We start from the raw sequence: 14,119 nt of genomic DNA, 5'->3' as shown, positions 1-14,119 counted from the left end.
GGAAACTGAGTCTGAGGGTATCTAAGTGGCTTGCCTCGTAGTAACATGCTCAATGACGACTTCAAATAAGAGCCATGAACTGTCAATTTTAGGGGCTTATGAAGAGTATATTAAATGTATGTGAAACACGTGTATGCATAAATGCTACTCATCTGGAAGTTTTATCTCTACCTTGCAAGTGACCTCGCTTCCCCTCCTGCTGCCTCGGTTTCTTCCTCTGCCCGCGGAAGCCGGGTCCCAGGCCAGTCCCCGGTCCTGCTGGGGAGCTCGGAGCGGCGGGCGGTAGAGGACCCGCCTTGGGCCAGGGGTGGGGCGGGCCGGGGCGTGGGGGGCGGCCCCGGAGGAGTCACGTGGCGCGTGGCCTTGGCCAAAGCAGAAGTAGCAGCGCCTGCGTTGGAGGGCGTGCGCTGCAGGGAGTGCCCGGAGCCGGGACGGCGGGCGTCTGCGCGCGGGACCCTGGAGCCGGGACCCGCAGCGGGGACACGGCCAGGTGGGTGGCATGGCCAGGTGGGTGGCCCGGCCGGGAGGGAGCTCATGTGGTGTCCCGAGAACTCGCCAGGACGCAGCTGGCGCGGGCAAGCGTCCTTAGGGGAACGCCGTCTGGGTCCTCGTCTGCTGTGCTAGGGGTCCAGGCGGTGAAGGCGGGGGTCCGAGCCTGGCCGCCCGCCACTTCCTCAGCGAGGGCCGACGGTGGGTGCCCTGGGGCGGTCCCGGCTTTGAATGGAAATCCGGAGGAAGCGGCGCGGCTTGCGGTCAGGGAGTAGCGAGAGCGCTGGCGTTGACGTTCAAGGCTCCGGTGGCCGCGGGGTCCTGCGTGGAGTCGGGCCGTGTTTCTGGGCACCTCTGTGCCCAGGGCTTGTTGACTCCGTGCGCCCAGGCCGGCGGCGGCACTTCCCCGTATTGTACAGGTGGTTGCGGGTGGGCGGGAGGGGGGGTGACGGTGCGATACCGAAGACGCAGCCCTTACCCGGGAGAGACCAGGAGAGTGTTGGGATTCATGATTGCCTCTCCCACCCCACAATGGTATGCATAATTATGTGTGTACATCTGTGCGTTTTCCTGGTTATGTTTTGGAATCCCAAAGAGGTCATTACCCCCACAGCGGAAGAATTCCAGGGAAAGATGCGTCCCATTTGGACTGGTGGTTGGCGCCTGTATTCCGGTCCAGGCTGGGGAGGGGCTTCTTTAGCACCCTAATCTTTAATTACAGTGAGAGAGCATAGTGGGGTTGAGGGAGTTGACTTAGCTCAAGGGAAACAGGTGGCCTTATCAATCAACTTAATTTGAATGTAAATTTCAGCTGTGTGATCCTAGGTAAGTTGAAGAACCTTTCTGAGCCTCAGTTTCTTTCCCTGGACACTGAGACCTCCCAAGTGTACACTACAGGGGTGTGTTGAGAATTGGGGCTTATCTATGGAAAGGGTGCAGGCTAGTCTTCACCCTCTGGTTGAGGGCCCTGCGTGGGACTTGGGCCATCAGCCTTAGCTATACAGTTCTATAGGGAGGGCTTACTAATTTAAGGGTCCATGCCAGCCCCAGGCCCTTACCCTATTTCAAAGGTGTGTGGGCCATGTGTGTACCAGCTCAGGGACAAGAACCACTGCAGGCTTCATTGATGCTAAAATTGCCTGTGGATGAGACTGACTCCCCCCACTGCCTGCCCTCCCCACCACTGGACCTTGAGCCTGGTGGGCTCCTCTGGAAGTCAAAGTGGGGACCCCATCAATAGCCCTTTTGCTGGGGGGAGTCAGTGGAAAATGGCCAGTGAGAAAACTTGAAAACACTTCTTAGTTTAGGAAATAGTAAAAACACAATAAAATAAAACTCATCCATGATGTCACCACTCAATAAAAAGTTGTCATCCGTTCTACCCTTTTCTGCTCTCCCCAAAGTAACTACTCTCCCTAGATGTATAAGCAGACAGCCTTTTTAAAATGTAGTTATATTATACTATTGGGATAACTCTTTGTCACCTATTTTGTGAACCTTTCCAGATCAAATTGCTTATAAATCATCCTTATTTTTTCCAATAGTTATGGTGCAGTTTTTAATGTGTGTGTCCCATTATTTGTTTAAGGAGACCCCCTCTTCGTCCCCCGTTGATGAGCAGTTGTTTCTGTTTTTTTCTTTTTCTTTTCTTTTTCTATTACAAATGATGCTTCCGGGAACATCTTTGCGCATGGTTCTTTCTGCCCATATGTGATTGCTGGATCAAAGCATATGCCTGTTTTATGTTTTAATAGATGCTCACATGTTGCCCTAAAAAAAAAAAGAAAAAAAAATTGAACCAATTCACACTCCTACCTGCAATGGATGGTACTGCCTCTTCCTCCAGTGACAATAGGTACAATAGGTATGCTGATGCTGCAGGGTGGGTGGGTGTGAGTGCAGCAATAGTATCCCTCAAGCTGTAGAAGGGGGGTGGTGACCTCTCAGGGATGTGACCGTGCTGAATTGTAACAGAGAATTGTTTGGGGGGATTTTGTATGAAAGCCTGTACTGGACTAACGTGGGCAGAAAGCAACAAAGAGAAGAAAACTCCCGTGCTTCCTGGTTCTGGGTCCTTGTCCCAGAAGTTTATTTCAAAGAGAAAGACATGAAAAGTAGAAATGGCAAAACCTTTATCAAATCTCAGCCACATATATACTCTTTACACCGTCAGTCATTTTACAGAGTTACCCAGGGAAGATGAGAAACAGGAACAAAAAAGGGATTTCAAGGCTATTTCTTTTTTCTTTTTTTTTTTTTTTTTGAAAGCGGAAGCAAAATGGAAATTGTCTGTGATGGCTGGTGCCCTCCCCTGGGGTCAAGGCCTTGGGGACCTCCTTGCCTTAGTTGCTGAAGTGTCCCACTCTGCAAACCTGGGTAGCGACCCTGCTGAATTTTGGTGGTTGTCTCCAAGGACTATGTGGCCATGAGGGTGTCTTTTCAGTTCTTGGCAAGAGGCAGCACAAGAGACTTGATATGGTTGAGCCAATCCACTGGGCTTCTGAGCTGGAAATAACCAGAATCCTGGGACGGTTAAGTCCAAGGTCCGCCCAGAGCCAGTCAGAGGGCTTCAGTGCCTCCCGGCCAGTGGGCTTAATCAAAGGTGGAGGTGTTGCGACAGGGTGTGTGTTTCCTATTTATGCCCTTCTGTACATTGGCCTTGCGACCTGGGAATGGGGAACTCCAGAGGCACATGGCTGGGGTGGTCAGCACGGTGAATTGCTACAGAGCTGGGTCAGGTTCAAATCCTGGTTCTGCCACTTTCCAGCAGTGTAACCTTGGACAAGTCCTTTAAACTTCTCTGTAGAGAGAGACAGGGGCCGCCCAATTAGTTACTATCTTGCTAAATTCTTCCCCAGGACTCTGAATGCCGGAAAGCAGGTGCTGGAAGGAGCAGGTGTGGGATTCAGACCGGGGCTCAGATCCTGATGCGGCCACTTGTCTGCACGAGCTTGATCATGTCATTTGACCTCTTGGGACTTCAGTTTTCATTGATATAAGTGAGATGAACCAGGGGTGGCAGGTGCTGGCACCTGGACAGGGCCCATAAACAGTTCTTAGATGAGACTGGCCACGGGCACCTTGTTCTTCCCCTTGACCTGGATGAGAGGGTGAAGAGGCAGGCGGCTTGCTTCAGGTGCAGTTCTGGGCATGCCCTCTTAGTCTTGTCGCAGAGCCTTTGCTTAAGCCTGCCTAGAAAACTCTTCCCTCTTGCTTCATTTTTTAAAAAGAATGGATTCAGATGCCATCTCCCCCAGAAGCTTTCTCTGAGCCCTCGAAGCTCCCAGCCTCACCCCAGACTATGCCTGGGGCCCCTTCCCACTGCTCCCTTGGCACCCCCGCCCCAGTGTCTCTGCTGCTGTACTGACCTCTTCACATTAGAATCCTGGAGCCGACGGATCTGTTTCCAAATGGACACAGAGGAGGTGTAATTCATGACCTCCTCTCCGGCTGCCAGCATACCTGCATAGCTGCCTTTGGCCATGGGTGGGAGGTAGAGGGAGGAGGGGGCAACGGGCAAGGCCTGGGCCTCTCCCTAGTCCCCCTCATTGGCTTATTAGCCCCCAGCTTACTGCCTGGCATGGAGTTGACACTAGATTAACGTGTTGACCAACTGGCTGATTAATATTATCGGAGGTCCTCCTATATACTGAGGGATGTGCTTACATTATAGCTTTCAGTCCTTCCAGTTCCCCTTGGGGTGGTTAGCCCCATTTTACAGGTGAAGGAACTGAGGCCCTGGGCTTGAGCAGCTTGTCAGGAGGCTGTGGGGGATCAGAGGCAGACTGGAGGCCCAGAGATCCCTGGCTGGCCACCTGCCTCTCCACAGGGTAACAACTGTGGACTCCTAATGGAATTTGGAGGGAAGGGAGGAGCTAAGAAAGATGCACAGAACAACTGATGGCTGTGGGAGCAATAGCTAAATCGGAGTAGCACTGACTTTGCTTCATTGTCTTAAGGGCCTGAGATGTACTATCCAGTTTCATCCTCACCAGAATCTTTGGAGGGGCTTGTAATCTATCCTCGCCGTTTACAAGCGTGGAAATGAGCCCATTGGCTTAAGTGCCTTGGTATAGTGTCTGCAGTAATCCAGCCTTCAGTTCAAGTCCCTTCTTGAGTGGCAGGCAGTGTGTCCGGATGTTTGGGAGGCAGAATTGGCAGGGAGGTGGTCTGCAGAGCAAACGGTCAGGGAGCGACGGCAGGGTTGACCAGGGGAGTGACACGATTTCACTCTTGTTCCAAAAGCATTCTTACGGCGACGGGTCTGAGGGTTGACTGTAGGGGTTTAGGGCAGAAGCAGGGAGACCAGTTAGTAGGCGCTTAGAATAATCCAAGATCCTAAGAGGAACCCGTGAAGGGGTGAGATGGGTTGGATTCTGGATTTGCTGGTGGATTGGATGTGGTTGTGAGACAGGCCAGATGAAGTTCGCTCCAATATTTGGGGTCCCCGTGCCTCTCTGATAAACGTCGACTGTGCGTGGGAATAAGTGGAGATTCAGAACACCTGTTGGATGCCGAGCCGCACGCTAGGTGCTTTGCTGGTGACATTGCATTCCAAGTGTCCGGACACTCCCATTAGAAAGGGTGAAACTGAGGCTTTCAGAGGTCACCCAGCCTGCCCAGGACCACACAGTCAGGAGGAACCTACCCCAGCATTTGAACTTGAGGCCGCTGGGCCCTGACATGTTTTATTCTTTTGGCCCCACTTCCATATGGAGGTATCCACAGACACATTCTGAAGTCCCCCCGCCCCCACCTCCCTTCTGTTCCCAACTTTACTTAGAAACTGAAGGGATGGTTAGAAATCTCTATGCAGGATAGTAACAGATGCTGGGAGTGGGGGGTGGGAGCCAGTCTGGGCGGCTTTGGTTATTCAAATATTCTACAGCATAAAAGTGTGTGGGGAGGGAAGGGCTCACTGCCCTGCTGGGTGATTTGGTTATTCAAAGCCTGCATAACGGCTGGGTCATTGAGGGGCTGGTTCATTGAGGTTGGAGGCCTCCACCCACACCTCCACTTCCATTTAAAGCTCCGTGTGTCCTATGTGGGCTCTTGAGTTGTCAGCAATCTGCTGCCCCTGAAATCTTCTCTTAAAACTCATCCTGATGGGCACAAGCCAGGATTTTGGCTCTTGATCTCCAAGCCCTGTTACCTAAATCTCCTTCCATTAACGAAAACCAATTTGCTCCTGTGTTCTGCCCTTCCAGTCTCCTTGTTCCCTCACTTCATCCTTCTCCCTGGAGTGGCCAACAATGCCCACCATGGTCAACGTGGATGCCCTCCCGGAATATGAGAAGAGTCAGATCAAGAGAGCCCTGGAGCTGGGCACGGTGATGACCGTCTTCAGCTTCCGCAAGTCCACCCCCGAGCGGAGGACTGTCCAAGTGATCATGGAGACGCGGCAGGTGGCCTGGAGTAAGACGGCGGACAAGATCGAGGGCTTCTGTGAGTATCTGCTGCACAGGGCAGCGTGGCCTGTCTTCCCTGAGCCCTGGCATGTGCTTTGCACCTTGTTGCCTTCACTTGTCACTGCAGCTGTTGTGGGTTTGGTCTGCCTTCTCTTAGTCTTCTAAAAATGAAAGTGTGCCACTTCGTCTGGGGCTCTGATGCAGATGGTTCAGAGCTGATGGGGGAAGTTGAGCCAGTTCACTGGAGAAGTAACAGAGGCCTACCTTGGCAGTGACATTCAGACAACTCACCTGGGCTGGCACGGGGTGGGCTCTGTCTAAGTGCATCAGGATTGTTTGGTTCCAGTTGATGGTCAAGCTGTGCCCTCTTAAGGGCCACTGGCCAGCATTTGCAGAAACTCATAGCTTGGTAGCCACATAAATGCCGGTTTTATTTTACTGCGAACCACAGAGTGAGAGGCTCACTTTACTTTAGCTCTATGTGGACAGAGAAAGCATATCATTGAATGTTCTGCAGCTATCAAATGAGGTTCTGGTCCGGGTGGAGGCATCTTCCCTTCCCCACCCCCACCCCCATAGATTGGGCAATTGGCTCAGTTCCTAAAGTGTCTAAGACTATTTTTAAGAGCGTAAGGAGACTTAAGCAATTTTTAGTTGCAGAGACTTGCTTTAATTTTCATTTTTTATTGACTGCTTTTTAATTGAAAAAATTAAAGTGTACGCATGGGGGAAAACAAAAACAATTCATATGTAAATGTCTCTCTTCCTCAGACCCCATCCTGTGCTCCACAGGCAGGCTCATTATCAAGTTCCTTTGTCTTCCGGAAGTATTCTATGCTTGTGTAATGTGTGTGTTGTGTTTTCTTACACAGATGGGTGCCTACTACATACATGTCTGCACCTTGAGTTCTTTTTTAAAAATTTAATAATTATCTTAGAGGTGGTTTCTTATCAGTGCATTGAGGTGTTGCTGCCTTCTTTCATGGCTACATAGCATTCTGGCTGCAGTGTGACCGTGTGACCCCCTAGACAGGGACATTTGGGCTGTTTGCAGTATTTTGTATTTTGCGATTAACTGTAGCAACAACTCTTTCTTTCTTTCTTTCTTTTTTTCTTTCTTTCTTCCTTTCTTTCTTTTATTTTTTTTAGTGGCAGGTTTATTGAGATTTAATTCACATACCCTGTAAGTCACCCATTTAAAATGAACAATTCGGTGGTTTTTAGTATATTCACAGATATGTGCAACCACCCCTGCAATCAATTTTAGAACATGTTTATCACCTCAAAAAGAGACTCTGTACGCCTTGGCCATCACCCTCTCTATTCCCCATCCTCCTCCGCTGCCCTAAGCAACCATTCATCTACTTTCTGTCTCGTGGCCTTTGGTGTCTGGCTTCTTTCACTTACTAGCATACTGTTTTCAAGTTCTGTCCATGTTGTGGCACGTATCAGTACTTCTTTCCTTTTTATGGCTGAATAATATTCCATCACATGGATTTTCCACAATTTGTTCATTCATTCATTCATTCATTCATTCATTCATTCATTCATTCATTCATTGACATGTGGATTGTTTCCACTTTTTGGAATTAGGAATAGTGCTGCTATGAACATTGATGGTCAAGAGTTTGTGTGGATGTACATTTTCACTTCTCTTGGGTCTACGCCTAGGAGTGTAATTGCTGGGTCATGTGGTAACTGTGTTCAACTATTTTGGGACTTGCCAGACTATTTTCCAAGTGGCTGCCCCATTTTACATTCCTTGCATTCTCCTTTTATGCACACGTATGGGTATATCTGAAGGACAACTTCCTATGAGTGATTTCCGAGCTGAAGGGTATTTCCAGGATATTTTAACTTTGGCAGTTTGTCAATGCCCCACGAACGCTCATGAGGTGTGACAGTACCTGTCCCCCACATCCTCATCCACACTGTGATGGAGTTCTGAACTTGGCCACTCACAGGTAGTCGCTGGTAGCTTGGCGTAGTTCTTCATTTGATTTCTCTTACCATTAGTGAGATTGAACAGCTTTCCAAAAGGTTTCTCCCGGCTTCCGAGCCAAGCAAGCCTCAGATGGCCCAGAGCCAGAAGCTCTGCTTTGAAAATACCCATGTGTGGAGGCAGCCAGCTTTCCTCCCAATTTTGTTTGCTTTGGCCACACTCAACTGTCCAGGTGGCCCAGAAACCTGTTGCCGCTGGGGTGGGGGTGGGCCTGCAGGGGGCGGGAAGGACACTGACTGTAAATACAGGTGTGCCACGCTGAGAGTGGAGGGGTCCTTTCTCTTCTTGACCTGCCGGTCCCACGCCTACCCGACCACCAGAAACACCTGGGGGGGCTCTTAAAAGTATAGGCTACTGGAACCTTCTCCTGAAGCTCATTCTGAGGGGCATGAGATAGGATTTTGTCTCCTGAAATCCATGCCCTGTAGTTCTCCCCATTCAGTTAACTAAAAGCAATTCCTTTCCCCTGGAGTGGCTGAAGGCGACTGTCATTCACTAGGTTGGTTGGGTCTCAGGACTGTATTTTAATAGGCTCCCAAGGTGATCCTGGTATATACTGTTCTAGAGCCTTCCTCGCACTTTCCCACCCTCCCTCCCTTTCTCTCTTCCACCCATCCTTCTATCTTTCCAACCTTGAATATTTGAGTGCCTGCTCTATGAGGCCCTGTTCCAGGTACTGGAGATACAGCAGCAATTAAATTAAATTCAAATCCTCACGGAGCCTACACTGATTGTTTCATTAAATACAAGCAGTGTGGGGCTTGACTTCTGGCACCATTTGATGAGCTTTGCTGTGTGATTGTAGGCAAATTACATCCACTTTCTGAGCTTAAATTCTGTTATCGGTAGAACAGGAATAATATTGGTGTCCACCCCACAGAGTGGTGGTTGGGAATGAATAAAGGAAGACATATGGAATGAATAAAGGAGGAAATACATCAGAGGGGTTCAACACAGCACATCGCACGGGATAAGCACTCAACCCGTGGCACTGCTGCTGGTACTTTTGCCACTGTCGTTGCTAATGAGTGGTGTCCAGTTTTGAGGGGTGGCAACGTCTTGCTTAGGTGGTTGGACTTTTAATGGAGGGCAGTGGGGAATCCACTGGAGGGTTTCCAGAAGAGGGATGATGTGATCATGTTGCAGTGGCGGTCCTGTGTGAGACGGCCGTGTTGGTGGGGTCTGTAAAGAGGCAGGAAAAGAGCTTAGAAATGGTGCTTCCTTGACCACTTCAGGCTCTGGGTGGGGACTCTCAGGGCCATGTTTCCAGCCGCCTGTTGTAAATGTGATGTCCTGAGGGGAACCCCCCAGCTGTAGCGTTCCTTCAAGTGTCCTAGTTAGCAGAAACCTTCAGGTGACTGTGAGGTCTGCAAAAGAGCAGGCAAGTGTGAGAGAGCAAAGTGTGTGGTTATGGGGTACTTGACAAGTGGCATGTGACTTATGGCAGGTATCACACCCCATGTGTGGGCCTGCATGATGGCAGACACACATGGATCCCACTGTTGAAAGCAGTGAGTGATTCCCAACTAGGGCAATTCCCTCCAAGGCATTTGGCAATGTCTGTAAGACATTTTCAGTTGTCATCATTGGGAAGAGGTGCCCCCAGCATCTAGTGGGTCAAGACCAGGGATGCTGCTAAACATCTTACAATGCATAGGACAGCCCCCACCACAAATAATTTCTAGCACACAATGTCAGTGGTGCCAAGACTGACAAACTCTGGTCTGAAGTCACGTGCTTGTTTTGCTTAGAGCCATAAAATACCGCTGGGTATATTAGGGTTTCTCTTTGGACCCTGTCATGACAGAACTGTTTTACATGTCCAGCCCATATGTGCCATCATGTTGGGTGCTAGACTCTGCTGAGAGAAGAAGAGGGATGGAGTGTATGCCCTGCAGGGCAAACAGATTCAGCAAGTAGCCATCGCGGGACCGTGTGGTCAGTACCACAGGAGGGTCTGGGCTGGGTGCCATGCGAGAAAGAAGGCTTTGTCCACCTGGGCATGGGGGAGGTGGGGCACGGGAGACCTCACAGTGGAGCAGCTGCTTATGTGGAGAGTTGAGGGAGGGGTTTGCCAGGTGGCCAGCAGGATGGCTGGCTGTCGTGCAGTGGGATCATTGCGTGCCATTGAATAAGTGGGTAGATATGTGGGTAGAGATTTGGGCAGGGCTCAGCTGGGTGATTCTCCTATTCTTTGTGGCCTAGACTGAGGTCATTTGATGGTACTGAACTGGTATGTATCCGGAGCTGGAAGGTTCCAGAATCTTTGCTCACACATCTGGCGCCTTGGTGGTGATGATTGTCGGACTGGACTCAGTTGGAACTATTGACTGAGCACCTCCTGCCTGGCGGTCCCATGGTAGTTGGACTTTTTACATGACCCCTGCTCCCCCACCCCCCAAACCGCCAGGTGAGTGTTCCAAGTGTCCCAGGCAGAAGCTGCAGGATTTAGCCTCAGAAGTCCCAGAAAGTCAGTTGTACCAGCTCAGGTCACCAAGCCCAGCTCAGGTTCAAGGACTGGGGAATCTCTTCTTAGAGAGGAAGTGGCATACACGTCCAGGATGGGAAGAAACTGATGGTGACCACCTTGGAGCCAAGTGACCATGAGCCCACCTGGACTCTGGGTCCAGACTTTGAGTTCAAATCTCTGCTCTCCTATCTACTAGGCAGGTGCTTCGGTTCCCGATCTGTCAAGTGAGATGACAGTCATTCCTAGCTTGTTGGGCGATAATTAAATGGATTTTATTTTGTGTACTTTTTTATGTGTAGGAAATATTACACAACTGACACAGAATACAGTAAGAGATTCCTTCTCGCACTGGCCTGCTTGTGAATCTCTGAATGTAGGGAGGGATTTCAAGGAGTGGCTGCCTATGTGGCTTTTCTTTCTTTCCTGGGGCATGAGCTGAGCAGGTAGGAAGTGGCCTGCTCAGGGCCTTTCTGTGTTGCATCTTTGGGGTCCTCCTGCATCTCGCCCATTTGGGAGGCCTGGGGTGTGTCCCAGGAGCTGCTGCGACACCACCTGTTCGGTAGGGTTGGTGTGGTGATGAACCACTTTTGAGGGCTTGGACGGCATCCATCTTGACTGAATAGGCTTTTATCCAGACGTTTTCGCTTTTGCCTCTCCGTCTGCTTATTTTTGGCAAGTTGTGGCTGCCCATGAATGAGGGAGTCTCAAAAATAGGAGCAGTTCTGTTTCCTTGGTGTTAGCTTCTTGGCTTGCCAGCCTAATAATAATAATGAATAAGAATAATAATTCATAATAGCCATCTCTACTGAATGTTTACTGTGTACTAGCCCCTTAAGCGCATTACATGTAAAATCTCATTACATCCTCGCAGTGACCCTGTGAGGCAGGAACCATTCCCACTTTATTAGGAAACTGAGTCCTGGGGAGAATAGGTGACATGCCCAAGGCCGCACAGCCAGGACCGGGCAGAACTACACTTTGCACGCGTTCTGTCTGCCTTCGGAGTCGCACATCTTCTTCCTGCTCTGAGTTGTTTCCTCCTTCTACCTCATCTCAGAGATGTTTCAGTTCTGTGTGTGATAGAGAAGGTCCCTGCTGGGGACCCAAGAACCACAGCTTTGTGCCGACTTTGTGACAGCAGGAGGGAAATGCACCCATTCCTGATATGTGCAGAGAACAGCTCTGCCGGTGCTGGAGAAGCTGAGAGGAAGGAGACTGTAGGGGTGCCTGTTTAGTGGGGAGACGTGTGCCAGGAGGAGACCATGAACCCAATACCGTGGACAAGTGCTCACAGAGCCGGGGTGGTGAAGTGGGGCTGTGCTGTATCTCACCTAGTTCTGAAATCCATCTTTGGGCTTCTTCTTATCCATCAAAACATGAGTATTTGTGAAAGTTACTGTATCAAAGTGTTTTCAAAAAAGTAAGATGTTGACGTTTTCTCAGTGGCATCTCCTGTCTAAGAAGAAATCCAGTGTCTGAAAGTGGTCCCCACGTTCCTTCCGTCAAGCACCCATCAGAAATGAGATTCAGCCCATGTCCCCAGTGGCCGTAAACTTAGTTCTTTTTCCATTATAGAAGTGCAGTGATGGTTTACAGCAGCACAGGCTCTGGGGCCTGGGTGCCTGGCTTCAAATGCCAGCCCTGCCACTTAGTTGGGCTGTGACTTTGGACCCCTCGTGTTACCTCTTTGTGCATCCATTTCCACGTCTGTAAAATGAAAATAATAGAAGAACCTGCCTCACGAGGCTCTTGGGAGGATTCAATGGAGTCATATGTAACCTGCTTTCCACAAGGCCAGGCGCCCAGGAGGTAGGTTCGCTGCTCTTGTAATTCTCGTCATCATCATTGCCATCAATAGCAAACAGAAAGGGACATGACATTGTAGAAAGGAAGAGGTAAATAGTAAAACTCCCGTTTGTATAATATTTTCCTTGCTGCACCCAACGGACTGTCCTGCGCCCCTCCTGGGATATATATTCATGGTGGAGCCTGCTGGTGTGAAAAGCAGCACTGTTGTTATTATTCCTGGCATTTATACAGACCTGCTTGTATGCTGGACGGGTGAAGAATTGGTTTCTGTGGTCATTCAAGGGTTGTCTTCCGTCCTGGATGACAATCGCTTGATGTTCTTAGGATTCATTCCTTGGTTCATGTAGCAAATACCCCATGAGGACTTGGTGTGTGTCGGGTAATACGGGGATTAAGTGAGCAGGACAGTGGTGATCCCTGGAGGAGCTTACAGTTGCATAGGAAAGACAGAAAAAGCTAAACTAACTAATCATTGAATCATTTTGGATTGTAGTGGATACCAGGAAGGAAAGAAACAGGGCTCTGTGACAAAGAGGAACCACTGAGGAGCAGTATTTTAATAGGGCCGGCATCAGGGAAGCCTCTCTGTGGAGGTGACATCTGAGCAGAAATTTGAAGGCTGAGAAAGAGGGAGCCATGGGAAGCTTTGGGGAGAGAGCATTCCAGACAGAGGGTACGACTGTGAAGCTTCTATATGAGTCAGTCTAGGCTGACTGCAGGGACGAATGATTTCTTGATACAAATTTCTCACTCAAGTCATGAACCAGTGGAATTAGGGGGTAGGGCTCTGCTCTCTGGTGGCACTACCATTGCCACCTTTGTGTCCAGTGATCATGTCGGGGAAGAGGAAGAGCAGAAGATGGGTTAGGTTTTTATGAGCCAAGCCTGGAAGGTGAAAGGTTCCCACCTTCCATTGACCGGAACTCGGCCTGTGACTAGCTGCAAAGGATGCTGGGAAATGTGGCCCAGCTGTGTGCCAGGAAGAGTGGGAAATGGGTTTGGTGGGCACCTCCCAGGCTCTTTCACAGACCCTAATTTTGGAGGGTACAGAGCTGACTGTTGGAGCCTCACTGATGGCTAGAGAGTAGAATGATTGTAGGGATTTGGGGTGTCTTGCAGAAATCCAGGAAAATGAACAGCCTTTGCCACTGGGCTTCATGGAGGAGGTGGTGGTACTAAAGACTCTCCTATCCTATCTATGACAAGAGCCACTGGTGGTGACATCTCTCCATAGAGATGGCCTCATCTGTCCTCTTAGGATTACTTATAGCCATTGCTAGACCCTCCCTAGCAAAGACTCTCTGCACCTTGACTCTCTGTGCCCAGAGGCTTTGGTTTTCCAGCCTCCCAAGGATAGACTCCCGAGAGAGCCTCTGACTGGCAGGTCTTTTTGAGCCAGTGCCAGGAGATTGGCTGTTTTGAGGCCAGTGTTCTCTCTGCTCAGCATTGGTGGGTCTCGGGGGTGGTTTAAAAGGTGCCTCCTATTGAAGAACATAGCCTGTCTTCTTCAGGGCTTATGGGCAGAGGTGGATCGTGTAATGGGTTGAATTGTGTCCCCCGCCCCCAACTCATAGGTCGAAGCCCTAACTCCCAGTACCTCAGAGTGACCTTATTTGGAAATAGGGTCACTGCAGATGTAATTAGTTAAGATGAGGTTTTGCTGGCGTAGGGTGGGCCCCTAATCCAATATGACTGTTGACCTAATAAGAAGACACACACACACACACACACACACACACACACACACACAAGAGAAAAGGGTCAGTAGGGGTAAGCCTGGCATTTGATGTATCCACTCGGCCACAGGTATTATGGATAAGTTGGAGTTTGTTGTAAAGGACTTTAAGAGTATTCCAAGTGTCATCTTATGTCCTGGTTATACTGCATTTGGCTTGGGCCCTGCGGGCATGAGAGGCGGTATCGTGTGCTGGTTACATGCGG

At 49.9% G+C, this 14,119-nt stretch overlaps 1 protein-coding gene across 1 annotated transcript in view; it reads left to right on the top strand.

Annotated features, from left to right (window-relative positions):
* The first annotated feature begins 351 nt into the window (after positions 1-351).
* Positions 352-14,119, top strand: part of PLCG2 (phospholipase C gamma 2) — a 139,849-nt gene continuing 126,081 nt past the window's right edge. Inside the window, exons 1-2 of the mRNA XM_019743719.3 lie at positions 352-490; positions 5,697-5,934. Of these exons, the coding sequence (XP_019599278.1) occupies positions 5,742-5,934 (193 nt within the window). The 5' untranslated portion in view covers positions 352-490; positions 5,697-5,741. The remainder of the gene's footprint in view (positions 491-5,696; positions 5,935-14,119) is intronic.

The sequence above is a fragment of the Rhinolophus sinicus genome, chromosome 8, assembly GCF_057876585.1.
Source record: "Rhinolophus sinicus isolate RSI-liver-muscle chromosome 8, RSI-T2T, whole genome shotgun sequence".
Classification (NCBI taxonomy): Eukaryota; Metazoa; Chordata; class Mammalia; order Chiroptera; family Rhinolophidae; genus Rhinolophus; species Rhinolophus sinicus.
The sequence above is the reverse complement of the archived record's forward strand: the minus strand, read 5'-3'. Positions and strand labels throughout refer to the sequence as shown.